The sequence below is a fragment of the Dendrobium catenatum genome, unplaced genomic scaffold, assembly GCF_001605985.2.
Source record: "Dendrobium catenatum unplaced genomic scaffold, ASM160598v2 fragScaff_scaffold_542, whole genome shotgun sequence".
In the NCBI taxonomy this organism is placed as follows: Eukaryota; Viridiplantae; Streptophyta; class Magnoliopsida; order Asparagales; family Orchidaceae; genus Dendrobium; species Dendrobium catenatum.
Window position 1 is genome coordinate 5,163,151 of NW_021319004.1, and position 24,114 is coordinate 5,187,264.

The window sequence follows — 24,114 nt, forward strand, 5'->3', positions numbered from 1 at the left end:
TGTATTTAGAAGTGATATAAGTCTCCTTGAACTCAGTGGTAGGATTTACTCCAAATTACTCCATGAAAGTGAAAGGAGAGATAACAGATAGGGAGGTAGTGGTGTTGATAGATAGTGGGGCTACCCATAATTTAATTTTCAACCAGATTGTTGATCAATTGAGGCTAAAGTTGGTGGACACAGGGTGCTACGTGGTGATGATGGACATATGAAAGGTGGAGACAGGAAGAGGAGTGTGTAGAGGGATGGTTCTGACCATACAAGTGATCCAAGTGCGGGAGGACTTCCCTCAATTGGAGTTAGGGAGCACTGATGTTATCTTGCGGATGAAATGACTGCAAACCTTTGGAGATGCCAATGTCAATTGAGGAGCACTGAAGATGAAAATGATGGTGGAGGAAAGGAGGGTGGTGATTAGGGGAGATGCAAGGTTATCCAAAGCTATGATTTCTCTCAAAACCATGTTGAAGACTATATGGGAGGCGGGGGAGGATTTATGGGGGAGTTGCAGAGTTTGGAGGGGATCAGGGTGGAGGAGGAGGAAGATATCTCTCTTTCAATCCAATGAGGTATTTTAACCACCTCTAGGATGGCCACCATCAATGGAACAAGAGCATCATTTGCGGACCAACCTGAAGAATTGTTACTTTGCACAGCTCAGTGTGGAGTACTTGGGGCATGTGCTAAAATGCCCGCTACCTAGGACTATGAAGGATAAATATGGACTTGATAAATGATATCAAATACTCAGACTTACTCAATAATTCACTATTTAGACTTGTTCAAAACAATTTGCTACTTGGACTTATCAAGTAGAAAAATTATTATAATTTTTCCAACTCCTCGGGATTTTATGTTCTAGGTATTTCATTAATCATTAGTCCAAATCCTAAAGCACCTGAGGACTAAATGTCAAGCCCTATAACTCAAAATCCCCCTTTTACTCAAGATTCACATTATAAGAGAGATAAGTCCTTTATAACCGCTAAACCCTGGGAATGCGAAGACAAAATCTTTGGTGAATGGTATGGCTCATCCAAAACACCAACTTGTTTGATAAAGTTAATGTTGACCTTTATGAAATCCCTACTGAAATGCTTCCATAGCCACTGCCCATACCCAAAACCTGCTCAACTTGTATCCCGCCAACTGATACAGTGCCCCATACCCTGCAGTTCGCAGTTTTGGTGCTATTTCGAATAGGCCATGTGCAAATACCGCATTTCGATTGTTGCTCCATTCTCGTTGATAAAATAAGAAAACGAACAGAGGCTTTGGCTCTTCTTCCCGTTCTCTGATCTCCACCCGAACTCTCCTTCTCTATTTGATTACACAGACGAATCCTGCACCTACTCAGAGGCCTCCAACCGACCTCAAGCAACCATCCACATTTCAGCTCCAGTTGATCCTACAATGTTGAGTCAACCAACCCGATCGAAGGCCTCCCAACCCTCTTCCCTTCCAGACTGACTACTCCTGCCGAATCTCCCGCATAGGCCGAAGCTTCCTCCCTCTTGTTAAAGCTGAACTTATCGTACACGAGAGCACTACCTCTTCCCGTTTCATCTGACACGAGCCTCCACCTCAAGCTTCCAAATCCTGCAACTAGCCAATCTAACTACCTTACAAGCCTCTCTAATCTTCAATCTCCCTCACATGCAGAAGCCACCAATCCCGATCACAGTTGTTGCCGAACCGCCTCAATCTATTACATGCTTGTGCCTAATAAGTTGTCCGACTTGCCCTTTGTGCCGCGATCTGATGTCCAGTCAAAGCTGAGCCCTTCTCTGCTCAAAGCGTGCAACCTATCTGCCTCCTGATCCTCACGTAAATCCCTATTTCCTTTCCATCTTCAGCCTCTACAGTCCCGACTTGCTCTCTGCTGGACTCCCGACCTGTTTGACCCCCTCTTTGCCTTCCAACCACAAGCAACACTCAGAGCTTCATCTTCACTCCACAGCCAGAGCCCGTATTCCCTTTGTTCACTATCTCGAACTGATGTGAAACAACATTGGAATTGCTCGGAGACATAATAAGACAACTGAGTAAGTACGTCAATATAAAGATTAACGAGTCACAATTAATGATTTAAAGAGATCCCCGTTGCAAAATTGCTTAGGCATTGTTACAAACTCATTAGGCAAAACAATTTAAAACAATAACAAACATGCGAGTAATGACGAATGCATTTTAACAATAATCCGTCGGTTAATATTTAGAAAAGTCACCTTGAGTTTCCCTCATTCAAGCTCTCTTGCGGTTAACAGAAGAAAGATATTAGCAACACTAATGTGATCACCACGAGGAAGAGGGAGCTTACAATACTGTCCACGGGAAAGCTATTCGGAGCTGGAGGAGTTGATGAACAGTGCAAGTGTGTAATCCCGGAGGGTTTCGCAGCAATTCTTCTTACTAGCGTTCTTGGGACAGCAATTTGTCAATATCCAGAAATTCTGGACAGCAAATGAGACCGTTCCAGCAACCTGGACATCAAACTACCTTGCTGAAAATTGTTGGACAGCAATCCTGTGAGGTGGACAGAACTCTGGGTAGAAGTTACGGGAAGACTAGGGCTGCTGGACAGCTAGCCGTGGCCTTCACGTGGTGCAGGACAGCAGGTTGTTCTCTCAGAAATTTTGGGACAGCAATTTGTGGCCTTCCCAAGGTGCATCCAATAGAGAAACGCAAGCCTGAAAGGGTGACCACGGTGGGGAGAAGAGGTGGGGTGACTTGGGTGAGGAGCTTGGAGTGGGCTAGAAGATTGGAGGGAAAATCTGAAATTTTAATATCAAATTTAATTAAAAGGAAAGGGGTCAATTTGAAATTCAAATTAACCTTAATTAAGGGAGTAATGGGGGAAGGGGGCCGGCGGTTATGATGGGGTTATGGGGGATTTAAATGGTGCTTAGGTGGCACAGTGGAGAGAGGAGGGAGGGAGAGAGGGGCCGGCCCTATGGGGGTTTAATTTTGTGTTTAATGAAATGAGAGTGGGGCCCATGTGATTGAGTAAAGCAAATTAATTCAAATTCTGAACTAATTTCAGATTTGATGAGGTGTAAAGAGTTTCCTAATTGAATTCCATCATTTAAGGAGGGATTTGAAATTCAAATTTCAATTTGAATTTCGAATCCGAAATTTCCTAAATGATAGGGGGACGAATTAGGAAAGTAATGAAAGCTGAATTGAGTTTGAGAAATCCAAGTCCATGGCTGATTTGAAGTGGCCGGCGGTGGGGAATTCCCTGGATTGACCGGCGGGTCTAGGGGGAAGTTGGGACGGGTGGAGGAGATGGACGGGTTGCCGGAGGTGGGAGCTTGGCCGGCGGCGGGAAACCCTAAGGGGGGGTCGGCGGCAAAGGCTAGGGGGCGTTGTTTGTGGAGCTTTTCTTGTGGGTAAGAGAAGGTAATTAAAAGAAAAGAAAATTTTAGAGAACTCACTAAGAGATCTCAATTGAAGAACTCACCAAGAGATCTTCATGCACTCACAAAGAGAACAAACAATAGCAAATTTTCATTCATTCAAAACTAACTATTACATGAGAAAATGGCCTTATAAATAGGCCTCAAAATGACAAAGAAGCAAAAGACTAAAATGCCCCTTGGGCTACAATAGCTACCAAATACCCATAAGGGTAAAAACGGAAAAACTTAAAAATGAAATAAACTTTTACATAAAATGACTTAAAATAAAACTCTTGATCGTGGCCGTCGATCTCCAGCATCTCCGATGGTACATGTGTTGAAATTGCTGATGATGTCCTCATCATTCTCCCCAGGTGGGAGAAAACTCGACCCCGTCGAGTAATCATATGTAGAGCTCTCGTACCACTCTAGTAAGCCGGGGTCCACTCATCTGCAGCTCCTCCTGATCAAATCATATGTCCTCCATCTCCGATTTCCCTTTCCCATGAACGGTGTACCTTTGGCACCCGCCTTCTTTAGTGGATATGATCAAGTATTGCTTCAATCTTTCTGTATTGGGTAAATATGGCAAATTGGGGAGTGGGGGTAGGCTGGGGTTCTCACTGGGAAGGTTCACACAAGGCTCATTATATAGTGGATTGGTAGGGCTAAACTCTGGTCCCTCGAAGGCTACAAGATCTTCAATATTAAATGTAGGATTAATGTTGAAACCTTCAGAAAGGTCTAGCACATAGGCATTACTGTTTATTTTTGAAATTATTTTAAAAGGTCCTGCGCTTTGAGCATGTAACTTAACGGCTCCTTGAGGAAACCGTTCTGGACGAATCTGCGCCATTACAAAATCACCAACTTTGAATTCTTTAAATATTTTCTCATGACCAGCATTAAGCTTACAATTAACATTTCTTAACTCAATTTTCTTATTAATCTCATTGTGCAATTCCTGAAGGAGAGATGCAAATGCTGATGCGAAAAACTTGATGTGCATGATGAATGACAAGACTTGGGGCTTACACCAAAGCTTTGAACATAGACAAACTTGACAGGAAACGAACATGCAAACACACAGACTCACAAGCACACATAGATAAGCATAACAATAGGTTAATCCTAAAATGAGGGGACTTAAAGTTTCCAAATTTAAGGGAATTGGTTTAGGGGGAGCAATAAAGACATTCTTAGCTACTAAGGCACTTCCATATAAAGTTTCAGCTAGGGTCGAGGTTGGTCCCCTAGGGGTAGCAGTGTAATCCATCAAATTCATCCAACTAGGATAGAAGTGGTCCTGATAAGGGTAGGGTGAGGCTATAACGGGCAAAATGTAGTAATCAGGAATAAAATAAGATGATTGGTCCTGACTCACATCCATAAGGGGGTAGCCCACAGATTCGTCAGCCGGCATGGGACTTATGAGATGGGGAAATGTTCCTAGGACATCTGTGGGTACAACAGTTAGAGAGAAATCCGGAATGACACACTCGATCAAATATAAATCCAAAGGAGTAGCTCCAAAGTTAGATTCTAATGAGACAAAAGAAGGTTCATTATTCAAATTAGGCCCAAAGAATTTCAGACTCAAAGTACTGTCTTCCGAAGTAGAATCAGGTTTAGTTTTAACCCTAAGATCCGTAGGTTCCGTTTCACTTAAATTAGGTGACAAATTCGATTGACTTACATCCATCTCTAGATTAGCTGAGTCGCCATCAGAATTATCCAGAATTAAATCAGAATTATCTGGATTCATCTCAGCAATTAAATTAGAATCTTCCGATTTTAATTTCATTGTGTTCAAGGTCAAATCAGTTTCTTTCGGAATTAAATTAACATCGTCTAGGCAGACCTTATCCACAGGGATATCGATAATGAGATTAGACTCAAGAGGGGCTAATGTCTCAAGGTTAAAAGGTTCTAGACCTCCTAAATCAGGGTTTAAGTCAGGCAGAGGGTCTAACTCAATCACTTCAGTTTCATCTTCAAAGAAGTCTTCTTCATTAGTGACATCACTAGCATCCACTAAATGGATGCACTCAGTCTCAGGTTCAGGGAACCTTTTATTCTTATTTTTTTCCTTTATTAAAATCGCACTTGTAGGGTCAAGGACTGTGGAGGCTAGAGGTTGACTGGGACGGCTAGAAGTAGGTCCAAATAGGGAGTCATAAGAGATTGGTCTAACAGCAGGCCCAGTAGAGGGTCGGCCACCATGGTTAGGTGAAGACCTATAGGATGGGGCAGCAATCCTGATGTTACTAACAGATGGGTGACCATAAGTAGGGGAAAGGTATTTTAATCCAAGTTCTCGTCTCATGTTTTTCCAATCGGATGTGGGGTATTCGCCACGAGACTCTTTATGATCTTCTAACCTCATCCAAAATTGAAGAGCACTACCGCTCAGGTGTGACCTAGCAATGCTAAACTGGCGAGAATTAGGGATTTCATGCGATTCAAAATAGTCCTTTAATTGTCTAACTCATTCCCTAAAGTAGTAAGGGTCCGAGAAACCATCAAAGGTGGGTAGAAGGTAATGTGGCTCAAAGTGAGTTTGTTGTGGCTTAAACTCGGGTCTAGGTTGAAAAGTAGAGTGGGACACATAGTTCGAGTGGGGATAGTCAATAGGTTTCTCCGTCATAATTCTAGTCATAGTGTCCACTGGTTAACGATGTCATCTAAACTCTTTTGGAGTCTTATCGGATCCATTGGGAAGCGTCAAGTGACACTCAAGGATGATTGGGTGTAAGGGACAATACTCGACGAGGAGGAAACATAACTATGACTTGCTATAAAGTGCAGGAAAATAATGGGCAGCAAGCTACAAAGGTGGTTTAAGAAATCTAGGCAGTTAGGAAGGTGGTAAAGTTAAGGACAACACCTAAACTTGAAGAAAACAAGCTTCTAACGCCTCTAAACGGTGCAGTTTATGAGTGGACAGCAAATTACAGCTGTGGGAGAAGTTGTTCAAGCAATTAGGCTAACGTCTAGGGTGAGGACAGCACTTACAACTAAGGTAGGAAGCTCCTAAGGCTCCTATACGCTGCTGGAATACTAGGGACAGCAACCTAACACAATGGAAAAAGTTGTCTAAGTGTTTAAGGTGGGTTGTAGAGTGTGGACAGCAAATTAACGAAGGGTTACGGGCACCTAAAAGTCACTAAACAGTGCAGGAAAAGTCCTGGACAGCAAAGTTTTCAAAGGTGGCAAGTGACTTAGGTGAGTGGGTGGGTGCAAGTGACAAGGACAACACTTAGGTAACTAAATATGCTTGTTTACAATGAAAATAGCATGCAGAAAATTAATGGACAACAAAGTAAAACCACCAAATTAGCTATTTAAATGGTGATATGCATGCAAACGACTAATGACAAGGTAAACTAGACTCCTAGGATGCATCTAGCAAAAACAAAGCATGCTAGCCATGCTCTGATACCAAATATGATGTGAAACAACATCGGAATTGCTCGGAGACATAATAAGACAAAGGACATCATCACGAACTCTTTTTTAGCCCTCCTTGCTATAACCTTCTCTACATGTCTTCTAGCTCCCAACAGTTGACAAACCACCTTCATCCTCTCCATATTTTGTTATTATTATTATTAATTAAAAAAAATAAAAAAAAAACAAAAAAAGAGGAAAACAAAAAGAAGAGGAGAGAAAAGAATTAAAAAAAAGAGAAAAAAAAAGAAAAAAAGGAGAAATGGAATTTATTATGTGCTCTCGATCATCTTTGTTACCTCGACACCGCTTTCATCGCGTCATAAAGGTATAATGCTCCTAAAACTAAAAAAATCTCAAATCCCATTTTCGTCGCTCGCGGCTCACGGAAAAATCACCTATGCACGTTTTTGTTAGCGTGGTAAGAGGGAACCCGGTGCGGCGCTTACAGCGAGGTGGGTGAGTCTTATACACGCTTTTTTAGAGTGTTGGGGTAAGACCTAAGTATTTGTGTACGAGTTTCAGTGCCTGCGGGAAAAAAACTGTGCATTTTCAAATAGGTCCCCCTGAAGACTCATGTTCGACTTTCTTGGCATGGTGAGATTGAAGATTACGATCACGGTGTCATCTGACACCGACCATGCACATCTTTATTAATGTGGTGGGCAGGCTAAGAGATATCGGGAGGCTATCAAAATTCAGATTCACAGAGAATATAACTTAATTAAAATCACAATAAATTGAATTTGAATAAAAGTAGGGGACTGAACTTAAACAAAGCTGTAGGGGACCGAACTTGAACAAAACAATAAGAAATTATACCCTAAACATTAAAATGCATAGTCAAATTGAAAACACAAATCCTACAATTCGTTTCGAGCCATTCAAATGAACATTAACGGATAATCAGAGGACTTGTAACAAACAAATTGCTAAGCACCACTTGCTCGCAAACAAGCATTAACAGGCGACAATCAATTGAATTGAGGTGAAAACATAATCTATGTACAAGAAATTCATTACAATCATGGTGGCACGTTCATAAGTAAATTATGAAGGATGTATAATGAACACAACGACATCCTTATAATCAACATCAATTAAGTTTGCAAGCAAACACATTAGTCTCTTGTGAACAGTTGAGCTTGATGTGCAATGAGTGTAAATAATTGCTGACCAATAAGTGTTTGAAGAGTTTGAAGAAAATTCGATTTGCATATAGGAGATGTCACTTAACTGCAAACAAACGTTCAAAATTCTATAAGAAGTGATGATCGACACATAACAGATGGGACATATTAACAAGCAGAAATAAGAAGATTGTAAAGATGATAGCCTGCTCGTAATTAATATGCAACGAGGGTGATGAATTCCTTACCAAACACAAATAGGGGAGTTGTAATACATTCGACACGTCTTTTGCAAATATGGATCGATGATCACAACAAATGCAAACACCCACCGACAATGGCAGAAGATTGGTTATATGCATGACAACCTACCTACAATAAGTAACAGACAACCCATAATGCAGCGTCACGCCACGCCACGCCATCAGATCTGTAACATTCATACAAGCGGACATAAGACGTTTACAAATTCTAAAATGAAACCTTGCGCAGTTGTTAGCGCTAGACGCTTGCACTGTTGATCATTGCAAAAACACCCTCTCGTGTACTGAAATGCGCAGTGACTCATTCGTGACATGCATAGACATATTGCTAATAAAAGATGCATTATGCAAATTGTGTTATTTAAACATAAAAAAATATGTTGCACTGTTATGACTCGTCATGTTAACATGCAGTCGTACTGTGTATTTACACATTCTAACATACAAAATGCACTACTCAAGCATACTATCCAACATGCAAAATGCACTATACAACGGCAGCGTAGCATAGCAACGCGCTATATCGATATGCAAATACATCATGCACTACATGAAAGCGCCGATTCATCATGCTAAGATGTTATGCAAGCAAACATGCAATGTATGCATATATCATACATGAGCGTCATGCAAATATATCAAATGCTATGTTAGCACATTAAACTACTACTCTACATGTTAACACATCATGCAAATATGATTAAGCAGTGTGCAAATGCATATGTCAGCATATATGCATTTATTTGTGGGCTCCAAATATTCATGCCTCGGCCTTTCCGCTGACCCTTTTTTTTTTGGTTGTCGAGTAGAGTTTTAATGAGTAAGTTCGGAGGTAAATTTTCAAAAGGCATATTGGATTTCAAAGTACGACACTACCCAGAGATTTCACCCTCATTTTGTGAGGACTTTATGATCTGAGTTCAGGTTTCATATAGGTGCAAGCCTCTATAGTTAATTATCCCTCCCGATAATGAGAGGGAACTTTCGATTAAGGTTAGTCGTCAAACATATACGAAGTATTTGGTGTATAGTAGCAACATGAGTTTTGATATTTGAAATTTAATATTTAAAATTAGAAATTCACCACCTTGTACTTAAAGTGGATGTTTGGGGGAATAATGATGAACCCAATCAAGATCTCATGGTTTCATTGTCCCGGATCATCATGGTTCATAGTCTACTTATTCAACGGAGGTAGTCGACCCAACCTGACAGAAGGATCCTTATCGACAGTCATGAGTTGCTTTGTCCAAGGGTACCTTCTAGACATGGGGTGAATATTTATCTAAGGGGATAGATTTGAATCCACCTTAGCTAATAGAGGGTTTTGTGCCCTATCGATCATATCCTATTGATTAATTACTCAAGGATTTGAAGCTGTTGTGGAACATACAGGCTTTGACCAGGACCGATAATGGTGCCATTTGGCGGCAAAACCACCCGGTCATAACCACTTACCTGTGGTGCCATTTCGCGTCGAAACCACTGGTTAGAGGACACGTGCCATGTCTTTAATGGCAAGAGATAGATTGAGAATTAATTCTAGTGATATTCTCAATCTAGCATTTGCTCTTTGTGAGTAGAAGTGCTTTTTAATTTGTCCACCAATACAAATTGTTGTATGGGGTGGATGTGTATTTTGCTTTAAGCATTTGATGACTTATTTTATTTTAAATATCTTAATTTTGGGGTGATTCTTGGAATTTTGTAATTTCATAGGCATTTGGAAATTTGTGAGGTATTTTTAAATATTGAGGTTCCCTCCGGTTGTGATTTTCTATCAACACAACCATCATCGTGATATTTATAGATAATTTTTATTTTATTGGTTGAATCTTGTTGACTTTGTCAACTTGCCGACATAGGATATGATTCGTTGTTGGATTTATGCCTTTATTAATGAGTTTTCTTATAATAGACATTGGAGGCTTAATATGAATGTATAAAACAAATATCTCGATCGATGCCACAATCATATATTTGTTTGATAGTTTGAGTCGTGTCAACTCCTATCTGTTCACATTGAAGGATTGGGCTCAAACTTAGGTTTATTTTTTGACCTTACGGTTGTCGAAATAGAGTCACGTATTTGGTTTGGGTCCAACCTGGAACTGACTTGACACTAATCGACTAGACCCATTTTTGAAAATGGATCAATTTTTCGGACCCAAACCCAACCTGCTTCAGGTTCGGGTCAACCTAACCCGACCTGTAACAATGAGAGTTCTGCGTCCTTATTCAGCCAAATTCGTCGGCAGCAGCTGCAATGGCTAGAGTTACGCGGCATACCTAAACAGCCCAACTTCTACTGTAGCCAGCAGCTACCGCGGTCGAAACAAGGTTAACCTACAGCGACGACAACCTACCATGGGCGGTGATGACAACCTAACACACTATTATTCAGCCAAATGCCCAAATCCTATGGCAGCAGCACGACAGTACGACAGCCAGCGACAAGGCAGCGCAATAAGCGGGCAGATGCTGCGACCAGCGGTCACACACTACGACGTGACTCAATGCGACATGGTCAGTATGGGCAATAGATGGGTCAGTGCTGGCAAACAGGTCATTCCGAGTAATTTCTGGGTTTTCGGGCCAACCTGAACTCGACCCGATTTATAAAACGGGTCGGTTTATTGAATGCGAACTCAACCCGTTTCACAAACGCGTTTCCTATCATGGATCTTTCAGGTCTTGTTCGATTCGGGTTTTTTGGTCATGTCAAATATTAACACCCCTACTTGACCCGCGCAACATCCTTAGACATTACTTATGTGCGTACATCAAGTTTGTCGAGGCCCATATAGGCAATCTTATTTTAATGCATAAGGGGAGAGCATTTAAATATTTAAATATAATTATTTGTGCTAAGTGATTTTCGTTAAAGTTTGCGTAAAATATTATTTGTAGCTTGAGAAATGCCTTTTGTCTACTTATACGAGTTTTGTGGATCTAGTGGCGTGGCATTGTACTTCATTTATTGCACATCGACAATGTTGTTTTGCTCCTTTTGTCTTATGCAAGTTATCATTTTCTTCAACTTTCAACTTGCGGGTATATTTTTACCGGCAGATATGCTGTGCGACATATCAGGAATCTTCCACCTGTTGCTCACAAGCAAGCTGATTTATCTGGTGTGACCGTCTGGTATTGCAAATTTGTTGCCTTAATTTATTAGCAGCCCATAATTTTTACTACTTATTCATTGTTTTTGTTTACAGGTGAATCGTAGCATTGTGTTTTGGGTCATTTGTTACATTATGCAGGTAGACTGTCGTGCACTAATAAATCTACTACAGTTGCTTGTTGATGGCATATAGTGTGTATGATGGGCCCCTTGCAACAGCTCGTAGGAGCTTGCATTTGCTGCATATCATTTGTCTTTGCTAGTAGGGGATCAGTGTATTTGACTGCCATCGCGTCGTTGTTGACTGTGAGGGTGTCGTAGCATTCATTGCTCGTCGTTGATCATCGCTTATAGGTATATTATTATGTACACGACGAATCATTCATTACTGTCAGCAGGTACTTTCCTTCAATGCATGTTGCATTGTATATGTTTGTAAGAAAATTTCCACATTCCTTGTGTATCAATTGTTATTGTTCACGGTTGTTCTCATTCATTGTAGCTCTTTTGTCCTTGCTTGCCAATAGCACATTGCATGTGTATCTATGTTCACAAGGGATCTATTATACTTGCAGCACATCTATCATTGTTGTTTGTTGGTGTATGTATGGAGCACTATTATTTGCAGATGAGTTTTATACGTTCATTTGCATGTTAATGTAGACTACCAGTTGAGTTGCACTCATTATTGGTTTCTTTATACACGTTAACTAGCGGGCCGCTAGCTGTTGTTGCTTATGAACAAGTTAATGCACTTGTTCGTTAGTTAACTACTATCGACTTTACTACGCACATTAATTAGTGAGTTGCTATATCCGCTGTTGTCACTCATAAGCGGATCAATGCACTTGCTTGTGAGTTAACTGCTGTTGATCAAATTTTGTCTGCTGTCATCACTTGTAAGTGGATCAGTGTATCCATAAACTGACTAATGTTGAGTGTAGGAAAGATGCTACATTCATTGCATGTTGCTCATTGTTACTTACAAGCAAGTTTAGCATGTTTGTTTGCCACTTATCTTATGCATGTACGTTTATGCTTGTTTGAGTGACTTGAACCAGTATCTAGCATTTGCGTTTTTAGTTTGATTGTGCATTTTAGAATTTTAGCATTCAGTTCCCTGCTGTTTAGTTCAAGTTTTGTTCCTTGCGCTTTATTTTTAAGTCATCTGTACTATTGTTCAAGTTAGGTCCTTCACTAGAAATTTTAGCAGCCTCCCGGCGTCTCCCCTGTTTAGAAAAAATTTGGGGAGTTGGACTTTCCCACCACGCTACGAGAGCATGTGTGGTAGGTGTCGAGCGACACCGTGGTTGTGGTCTATAATACCACCATGCTACAAGAGTGTGTATGTGCTTCAAGGTAACTGTTTGAAATACATAGTTTTTTCCCGTAGGCATGACGACACATATACGGGTACTTAAAGTTGCCTCTGCCACGCTACGAGAGTATGTATAGGGCCTACCCATGTAATAATCTGAGCTTTTTTTAAATGATAATTTTGAATTTCAGTATCGTGCCTTGTCTAAGAAGGGAGAGCGAAAAAGAGAATGTTGTTCAGTGCTTATTAATTCGTTAATTTTGTTCAGAGATTTCTTCTATTTGTTGTAAGTAACTCAAATCTCATTTTAATTTTTAATGATTTTGTTTATTCTATAAATTTTTTTTTTTATAATGAACAAAATTGATTATTTCTTACTGCATTATTGTGGCATTTACATAAGCAAGAAAGGTTGACTGTTAAAACATAATACCCTTCACAGGAGGGTCGGCTGACGAGCTTTTTTTTAAATATGGTTTATATTGTTATCCTGATTGTAGCATGTAACAAACGATCGATAACACGAACGAACAAAGAGTGATGACTCTTTATTAATTTAATGAAGCCACATGTAATAATAAATGATTAATTGGATAAGTGATAATTGATAATTGATGATCAACTCGGAGGCAGTTGGGAGAAAAGATGTTAAAAACACAATGTTTCCGATTTATTGAATTTAATAACAATTATTGATTTTTATGTTCATTGTAAGGATTATCTACTTTTATTATTGATCATTTTGAGTTTTATTGATAATATTTGATCATTAATTATATTGACTGTTATTGATTATATTAGACTGAACATATTATATTGATTCATTAGTCATTGTATTGAAAGTTTTAGTAAGTTTTGGATTATTGCTGACCTTTTAAGCTCATTATATGATTTTTTAGTGATTTTAGGTCAGTGAATGGGTCAGGACCAGTTGAAGTGAGATTGTTATAGATCTTTAGATTTTTTTTAAATTTTGTTATGTATTTTCATTTATTTTTTTTGTAGTCAGGAGCTTATGATAGATTAGTGATTGTTGTGATCTCCTAGCTAGTATAAATGATATCTTGGTGAATAAATAGTAAAATATCTTGATGTATATGATTTTAGTTGCTTTCGCTGGTTACTATTTAAATTGATAATTTTTAGAAGCTCTGATATATTCTTAAAATGATAAATAGACAATTATTCCAAATTTGATTTTGGGCAATTACAATCCGCCTGTCTGTAAGCGTCGCACCGGATTCCCTCCCACCACACTATGAGAGCGGGTTGTGATCCCCCGGCGTGCCGCGAGTGCTGAAAACATGAATTGGGAGATTTTTTAGTTTAGGAACCATTTATAACTGAAATGGCAATGGTGGCGATGTCAAGGCAATCGATGATGTCGGATGGCAATCGATGATGACGGATGCACACAAAATTTTCTTTCTTTTTTTGGAAACTTTCCATTCTTTTCTTTTCCTCTCCTTTTTTTATTCCCTCTCTTTCGCCCTTTTTTATACTATATATATTATAGAGAAAGTGAAGAGAGAGAGAGAGAGAGAGAGAGAGAGAGAAGGGAGGTGGGTTCTTTGTGGTGTTGAAGGAATCAAGCAGAGAAGATGGGTGAGGGGTTGGAGTTTTACGTGAAACAGAGAGGGTGAAGGGCTTGGTTGTTACGTGTGAATGGGAAGACACAGACGGTATAGGGTTTTGCGGCTTTAACAGGGAAAAGATCAGACGTTTGGGGTTCGGCTGATCTTCGCATCTGAGGGGTTGGAGTTTTATGTGAAATAGAGAGGGTGAAGGGCTTGGTTGTTACGTGTGAATGGGAAGACACAGACGGTTTGGGGTTTTGCGGCTTTAACAAGGAAAAGATCAGACGTTTGGGGTTCGGCTGATCTTCGCGTCCAAGGAGGGATGAGGAGAAGAACAGATCGTTAAGTATTCGACTGAGGGAGAAAGAGGTCGGAGGAGCTTTTGTGGTGTTCTGTGGCCGGTTGAATTGGAGGTGTCCGATCATGAGGAAGAACTAACGAATCAGGTTGGGTTCGGCTTGTAGTCGTGTGAGATAGGGATTGCGGTTGGGATTGGCTATTATGGAGTTCGACCTGGGCTGGAGGAGGCGGGATGGTGTTAGGGCCGTAACTGTAAAGAGGTTGGCATATTGAGCTGGGTGGGATTGGGACTATCGTCGGGATTAGCTGGAGTGGAGGAAGGCTAGAGGGTTTTGATGTGTAGGAAGAAACGAAACGAAGAGTGCTTTGTTCTTTTTTATTAGCAGGAGCAGAGGCAGAATCGAGGCTGCCATTGTGCCATTTATGTAGGGATTTCAGGTCAAGATAAGAACGGTGCTGAACTGTACGAGGTATACGGGATTTCGGGCAAGATTTCGAGGATTTTCAGTTCTCGTAGAGGTCAACAATATGTAATTAAATAAATGCATGGGCCACGACGAGCGTGATGTACGTACACATGTGACACCTTAGGATAATGCACGGGTTAAAAAAAAAGAATTTAAATTCGAGCCTGATTCTTATATATGAATAGATAGGAATCGACATGACTCAAACAATCAAACAAATGTATGGTTGCAAAGTCGACCGAAATATTTATTTTATATATTTATATTAGGCCTTTAAGGTCTATTACAAGAAAAATTCATTAAAAAAATATAAAGCCGATGACAAACCCAATCCTCTGTCAGCAGTAGACAGTCGACAAGGTTTGACCAACAAAATAAAAGTGTCCATAAATATCCCGATGATGATCCTGTTGAAAGAAAATCTCAACCGGAGGGACCCCAAACATTTAGAAAGTCTCTCAAATTCCCATGGAATATAAACTTTTAAAGTGACAATAAAGTCACCCCAATGATGGTCGTGTTTAATGTAAATCTTCAGTGGAGAGGTTAATTTTCAAATTCTCACCAAAAACTTAAAAACTTCACATCCATTAAGAATATAAATCTTTAAAATAGAAATTTTCATCAAACACTTAAAGCAAATATTCATCCACCCTCCGCAATAGTTTGTTAAAGTGGACAAGTTTGAAAATTACTTCAGCTCACAAACAGCAAATATCTGGTTGAGAATATCACTAGGATTCATTCTCAATTTGTCTCTTGCCAGTAAGGATGAGGCATGTGTTCTCTGACAGGTGGTTTTGCCTCCAAATAACACCACAGGTAAACAATTATGACTGATACCCTCTAACCGGATGGTTCTGCCTCCAAATGACACCATTAAATTACATTCATGATTAGAGCCCATATGTTCCCCAACAATGATAAATCTTTGAGTAATGAATCATTAAGATATGATAGATTTGGCACAAAACCCTCGGTTAATTAAGGTGGATTCAAATTTGCCTCCTTAGATAAATATTCACCCCAAGTCTACAAGGTGCCCTTGGACGAAGCAACCCATGACTGCGGACAATGATGATTCTGTCAAGTTGGGTCGACTACCTCCTCTGACTAAGTAGACCAAGGACAATAATGACCCGGGCTGATGAAATCATGGGATCTTGATTGGGTCTATCATCATCCCCACACAATACATTTTTGTTGCGGATCTGTTTTCATGGTTTATGATTTTGATGATAGCAAACACTTTTATTTCTCTACGGTTGCCTTATCTATTGACATTTCAGGTCCTCACGATCAGACTGCAATTTGGAACCAACTCAAGATTGGGTAGACTAGGTCTGAGTCAGTTTGTACCCTTTTTCCTTTCTTAAGTCTATTGTATTTTGTGTGGCTCCTGATGCTTTATAACTTGGAAGATTTCTGACTGTTCCCTAGAGTTTACTGTTTTTGGTAATATCATCCGGAATGATTTTATATCGTCCTGGACGATCAGTTCAAAAGCAGAAACCCTGATTAGGGCATCCTCATTAAAGCAGTCGTCATTATGCAAAAAACATCGTCCTGGACGATTTTGTATCGACCAGGATGATAGGCTCAAAACAGAAAGAATCTGCCGCCAGATCTATTTAGGCATTACTTATTTTTGGACATCGTCCAGGTGGATCGTCCAGTACTATAAAATATCATCCAAGACGATCCAGGACAATTTTTCCAAAATTTCTCTGGAATTTAAGGAAAGCAATTATGACTTGATTACACGATCAAATAGTCCTGGACGATCACAAAATCGTCCAGGCCGATACGCTGGACGATTGGACATCAGACAACTATTTTTCAGGGGATGTTCAGGACGATATTCCATGATTTGTTCTGATCGTCCAGGACGATATATTATCGTCCTGGACGATATGAACAAACTTCTTCTGATCGTCTCAAATCGTCCCGGCTGATTGGGCTTATTTTGCACTGATCGTACATGACGATATTAGTATCGTCCTGGACGATAATGTCGGCAACTTGCATTAATGAGCTCATTTTGAGATCTTCTATTTAAGCTATGACATGACACTTAATAAGTGTCTTTGGCAGCCATTGTTGCTTCGTTCTTTTGGGGGAAACTTGAAGCGAGAGTTTGAAAGGGTGTAGTTTGAGAGAGGGAGAAGATCCTGTGAGGGGGGACTCAAGGGAGTTTGGAGGAGGTTCTACACGGTTGCTCCGGCAAGCTCGCACCTGAATACCGTCGGATTCAAGGCTTTTCTCGAGGGAAGTTCACCAAAGAAGAAGATCTCTTTGGTGTCAAAGGACCCGGCGACTCTGCCGCACCAGGGAAGGCGGAAGTGATTTTGAAAGGGCTTCTCCGCCTAGCTGTGGGGGATAAAGGAGAGACACTTAGTTTAGTGCAATACTTGGAGGGTGCCTCCAAGGAGTGGACGTAGGTCAAGGTTTGACCGAACTACTATAAATCCGGTGTGTTCTTTATTCATTACTTTCGCATTTTATTTCCGCACTTTGGTTTTTATTGTGGTGATTTTGCTTTTGATTTGTGTTTTGATTGAAAGATATTTTTTTTTTCCAATTCACCTCTATCTCTTAATTAGCTTTGGGCCAGTTCATAGGTCCTAACATCCCTAACGAACTTTCAGTTTTAAGTGCACGGCGACATAAATTTTAATTTCCAATACCTAGACATGTTTCTACTATATGCTAAATACTATATATCTGCTTGACAACTAGCCTAAATCGAAAGTACTTTCTCGTTATCGGGAGGGGTAATTAACTATAGGGGTTTGCACCTATAAGAAACATGAACTCAGATCCTGAAGTCCTTGCAAAATGAGGGAGAAATCTCTAGGTAATGTCTTATCTAAAACACAATCTTCCTTTTGAAAATTTGCTTCGAAACTTAAATGTTAAAACTCTGCTCGACGACCCGAAAAAGAAAGGGGCCGTGGAGAGGCTAGAGCGCGAATTTTTGGATCCCACAGTTACATAAAGGATAAAAGTTTGAGGAAATCTTCAAGATGGTATTCTAATATCTAAAGTTATTATTCAACTCATTCTATTTAAAGTGACTACTTTTCTTGATCCTTTCAATGATTTACTTGGGTATTCTTATGCAACATTAATACTCAGAGAAAGAAAGACATTAATATAAACATTATTCTGCATATTCAAATTTTAAATGTAGTGAATATTCTGATATTCTAGGAAAATTCAAATTACAAAAGCAAACTTTTGTAGCAATTCCTCTTTATATTTCAATTTTTGTCTAATTGAAGTGCATTTTACCTATCAAATGGGACTTCCTTACATGCTTACAGCGTAAAGTGGAAGCTTACTGCAAGTGAAAAAATAAAAATAAAAAGACTGTTGATACTCATCCTTGTTGATCACTATCACTTGACTATCTTCAATTTCAACAGTACTGTCACTGTAACTCGAAGACTCAATTTTGTCAACAGATTAAAAAAATTGCTAGCATCATTCCATTTTTGCTTTAGGATGTTGAATTTAACCAAAACTTTTAAACATAACTTGTTGCTGTCTTCATATTTTGATGAGTCTCGGGCATCATAATTTTTGGAGTTACAAATTCTTTAAATGCTGTTGGCAAAAAGGTTTGGGAGTTCATAAATTTATTCAAAATTTAATATTCTTATCTCACTGGAAACTTACTTTCTCGTTTCTTAGATTTTTTATTGTTTTCAAGTTTGACAACTTAATTCTTCATAGTTTTGTGTTTGTCAGTAAACTCAAGCTTAAGTTAGACTGTGCAGAACAAACTCACCTACATCATGCAATGGTCTCAATCGATGTGATTCAACAAATTCCCTCTTTAATAAAACTGTTGTCTTCAAGCCATCAATCACTTGCCGCATCTTCTAAATAATTTCATTAAAATAAACCTTTGAGCATGAGCGCATAACCAAATGCTCAAAAAATTCTGCTTTATCTATCTCAGCTCAAACTTGACTAAAATTACAATGTTCTTCAACATGGAGATCATGACAAGCAAATTTTCTTTTAGGATGGGCTTGAACTTACCCTTTCTCGTCCTTAGTATTGATTCTAGCAAACTGGCAATTCAAACTAATCTTATCAATCTCCTTATTAGTTTCAAAACTTTTGGGCAGTTTGTCCACACTGGTGACTTCCTTATCAACTGCTTCTAGATTTTCTGCTTCCATAACAACTTGGACCTTTTTTAGTTGAACACATCAATTAAGACACTGAGCCAAAGGACTTTTGGAACTCAAGCGATGGCAAGACTGATCAAGGATCAATGATTTCTTTTCAAGATCTGTTTGCATTCAATTTAGAAAATCATGACGAGTTCAGAGTATTCAAGCGAGCATTCATCATTCCTTTAGAAACATACCTTGCTTTAGTTCTAACTTCTTGAATGTACCAATAGCTCGCTCATTAAGAACTCCACAATAACATTTAAATACTTTGTTAAATGCATCTTGGCCTCTTTTCCCCCAGTGGTGGTATCAACAAATGATGGTTTCTTGCCCACTCTTTTTTAAGTAGCGCCTTTATGATTGGTCTCTGTAGGATATGGAAGACTTAAAGAAGCACATATTAACTGATGTCCCTAATCAGTTGCTTTTGTAGTCTCTTTGGTGGGTTTAATCTTCACTTTCTTCATATGTGATTACGGTTCTAGCATCTCTTCGCTATACTCTTGCTTTTGCAAACATTTTGCTTGTGTTTTGTAAGCGGATAGAAACAATTTGTGGACAAGGGAAGTCATTAGCTAAAGCTTTATGAAACTTCATCATCTCAATATAGAACAAGTTGCTATAGGACAAAAGAGAAAAGGAAGTAGAATAGCAATAGTCGAAGATCCTTAAAACCCTAGTATGAATATTTATAAGCCTTGATGCTGACTTGTATGACAAAAAGTAATTAAATATATGTAATCACTGTGTTAGCTCGCCAAGGCTGAGTTGAGTTCTATAAATATTTATTCTCTTATTTTTGTTGACCTCTTCAAACAGATAGAACAATCAACAAACTAATATACACCCATAGTCGCCTAGGTCATGTAAATTATGTCCTATTGCAAACTTAAATTGGGCGCAACAAATGGCCATAAATGAACCAGTTCACAAAAACTCTTCAAGTTAGCTAAGAGAAACTTCTTGCTTACTCCTTCGAAGTGAAGTCGCCAAAGTGATCGACTTACTCATTCAAGAGGACTCATCAAGAGAATTCATCTCACTGAACCTGTATGCGGTGTGAAACTATACAAAAAATTATCAAGTAGCCGGATAATTACCTGCCAACAAGACTTATTTATTTTATAAAGCATAATTAAGTTTTACTATTTAAATTTACTAACAATACCTAATTTTAGCCATTTTTGTAGCGTTGAATCTTGATCTAAACTTAAAAAATTGGCGAGTAAGATGATGAGCTCAATGCATTCTAACAGACTTGCGTCATATCAATTTTGTAATCGATAACATTGAAATCTAATAAGATTTTTAAAGCTATTTTCTATAGTATTTTTTTCTTTTTTTCTCTTCTTTTTCTTCAGGCTTGGATCATATTTTTCAGTGAAGTTTTGATGTCAATGACATTTTCTTTTGGATCTAACAATATCAAACTCTTCTTGGGACCTACATTTGCGGGTTGGAGCTTCATGCACTATATAGGCACTCTTTTTGGCATAATTTCAATGGACCTAAATTAATAGATAATTTTGTTGAGCGATTTTTCCTATGAAAACTTTTTTCATCAATTTTGATTATAAAATTAAATGAAGGGTGGATTTCTATTGGAATGAAAATGGTCTTCCTACATTTTAACAACGGTAAAATATGATGTTTACTAAAATCTCAGGAAGTACAAGTCAAAACTAAAAAATTGAAATGAGTTGACCTTTCTTGAAATATCTGCTCCCTCCCTTGTTTATGTAGTTGGGTTTGCTTATTAGTTTTATTTTGGTGATGTATGATTTATGCCAAAGAGCAATTTACAATAACTGCAAATATACTACAAATGCTGCTCTGAATATGATAAAGATATTCAAAATGAGGATGGTATACGGTAGGCTATTTGATATCAATTACAATTTGGAATAGCAAAGATGTTCTCAAGGTGGAGGAAATGGTAAGTGGATGCTAGTAATAAAATGCCCTTAAAAAATGATACTAGACCAACATTGTTTTGTGCCTATCATATTTTGCAAATTTTTTCATTCATCCATTAATTTATACTTCTCATTTTCCCACCTATACAAAGGGTGTTAGTTCTTTCATTGGCGGCCTTTTGTTTCATATGTTTTTAGTGAATATGGTGTTTTATGTAGGAATGATTCAGGGATACTTCTTCGAACTGAGAGGCTAAGAACCACTGACATAACACAACGGGTAAAGATGAAAGGCTATTGGCAGGTATGAATTTCACGTAGCTCATCTATATAATATCTAACTTTAGTGCATATAAAATGTGGTTTAAGCTTATAGAAAAACTTGACCTCCTCATCATCGCCATTAGCCTTCTTCCAACTAATTGTTTTTACTTCTAAAAAAAAAAAAAAAATTTTAGCTTTTTGAATCTTTATTCTTTACACATTCCTTTTGAGTGTAGTTTGAGCTGTTAAAAATCTATTTTATGCAATGTTTTCTTGTACTTTATCCATGTTACTATTATTCTATCAATTTTTTCCTCTAATTCTTGTGCATAATTTTACCCACCCCTATAATTTGGTGCTTCAATTATTTGTGTACATGCTCAAACCATCAAAATGTAGTTTTCAGACCTTATTTGCAAATTTTGAATAGGTTCTACTCTTGTATTACCTCTCATTCAGGGGCTATTTGGTTTGAAGTAAAAGGGGTGTAAAGTATTTCAAATACGGAGGTTTGGAGAATATTGGTATTTGGGTTGAAGTAAACCAAATGCAACGCAATATTTTGGTGTATTTGGATTTCATCATCTAGTTCATTTTTTATGTATTTGGAATTCATCCGATTTGGTTGATCCAAATACACTAAAACTTCATTGTCCACCGACTCTCACCGCACCGACCATGGCCTGCCACCTCCACTGCTGGTAGCTATCGTCCGCCGCGACCGTCGTTGCTGGCTGCCACCACTACCGTCCACCACCATTGTCTGTCACTTCCACCGGCCACCACCACCACTGCAAGTATAGGATCACTCTTTGTCGCTTTGCTTCTGATTGATCAGGTTCCCATCCGAGTGCCCTATATAGAATTTTTGGGTGAAATCGCTTACCAATGAGAAGAATCCATGATTGATTTTAGAAACATGAAAATAAGGGAATGGTAATGGGGAATTACCTCATAGGTGCAATCAGCTAAGTTGTCAATGGTACCATGGAAGTTGGCACACCTCATTTTGTTGAGAATGAGGATGACATTAAAGGGAGCTTGGGCTGGTTGGACATTCAACATTTACGTTGAAATAGCCCCATTTGTCCTAGTTCTGGGCGGTGACGGATGGCTTGTTGATACTCGCTACTGGTAAACATCATCTGATGTAGGCAACGACCGGCCTTTGTGCTGGAAGCGTAGTGGAGGCCAGCCCGGGAGGGAATTTGGGCATGGTGAAGAAACTCCCAAACCTGTAGAGTTTCTTAACCTGCAAGAAGAATAACAAGCAAAACATAACAATGAAAGAAGAAGAAGAATGAGACGGTAATGAAGAAGAGGATGAATCCAAAGTTCATGTCTTCATCCATACACCAATATCTTCTACAGTGGTTTATTATATACATAATAACAACAGTATATAAATTACATTGTAACCCTTTGTTGTTTGCTAAAAGAGACGCATTGTTGTCAGGTGAATTAACATAAATGTATTATGATGAGAAGTATACAGAATGAATGAGGAGAACAAAACTAGTCAGAAACGTTAGTAGCAGCTTTGTCATGCCCCAGCAAGTTGATGGGTGTGCATACCTTCAACAGGCCATGATGATAATTGAACCTAGCGGTAGGTAGAGTCTTTGTTAGTATGTCTACAATTTGATTGAAGGAGGAAATGTAATGCACTGAAAGAATTTTGTTGTTGATGTTCTCTCGAATAAAATGATGATCGATTTTTATGTTAGGTGTACGGGCATGGAAGATGGGGTTGGCAATTGCCATTGCAGAAATATTATCGCAGAAGAGAGTAGTATCTAAACTAATTGAAAAATCTTGGCACAGCGAAGCCAAATAATTTCAATTGTAGCTGCTGCAAGAGCTCGATATTCCACTTCAGTTGAAGATCAAACGAACGGTCAACTGTTTTCTAACAGCTGAAAAAACAGACGTGGAGAGTAGAGTGCTGCTCAAGAAGATGCAATAGCTTGTAGTAGATCTGCGGTCTTGGGTACCACCGACCCAATCTGAATCGGAAAATGCTGTGAGCTGAAGGTTGCCTCTTTGAATGAGAAGACCATGAGTTGAAGAATCCATTTTAACAATTGGAAATAGTGTTGGGTAGGTTGGTGCATATTTTGACAAACTTTATTGACCGCAAAGCTGATATCGGACGAATATTTGTAAGATGCTGAAGAGCTCTAGCTAGTTGGCGATAGAGGGAAGGATTGTGAAATGGTTGATGGTCGGCAGGATCAAGAATAAATTTGCAAAGTAGGGGATTGGACAAAGGTTTGCAGTTTTTCATACCTGCCTTATCCAGTAAAGTGTGAATGTAATTCTATTGTTGAAGAAGATAGCCATCTCCTTTTAAGTGGAAATCAATGCCGAGGAATCTAGTGAGCTGTCCAAGATTTCTGATATGAAACCTGCTCTGTACTTGCTAAAGTAAGGATGAAATGAAAGGTTGATTGTTGTCCGTGACTAACATATCATCAACATATATAGGTATATAAGCAGTAATGTTGTTGGCATTGTAAATGAGCAAGGATCAGCTTGGCTGAAATGAAAACCATGGGATAAAAGATAATTTGAAAGTGTAGCAAATCATTGACGAGGTGCTTGTTTAAGACCATAAAAAGTTTTCTTGAGTAAGCACACATGAGTTGAAAATTGTGAGTCTTGAAATCCTTGAGGTTGAGACATGTAGATTGTTTCATTGAGCTCACCAT

The 24,114-nt window shown here is 38.9% G+C and overlaps 1 protein-coding gene across 1 annotated transcript in view; it reads left to right on the forward strand.

The window, feature by feature from the left end:
• The window catches only part of LOC110093949 (decapping nuclease DXO homolog, chloroplastic), a 56,958-nt gene that overhangs the window by 27,100 nt on the left and 5,744 nt on the right, over positions 1 to 24,114 (forward strand). The window contains exon 11 of the mRNA XM_020819021.2: positions 21,359 to 21,443. Within this exon, the coding sequence (XP_020674680.1) occupies positions 21,359 to 21,443 (85 nt within the window). The remainder of the gene's footprint in view (positions 1 to 21,358; positions 21,444 to 24,114) is intronic.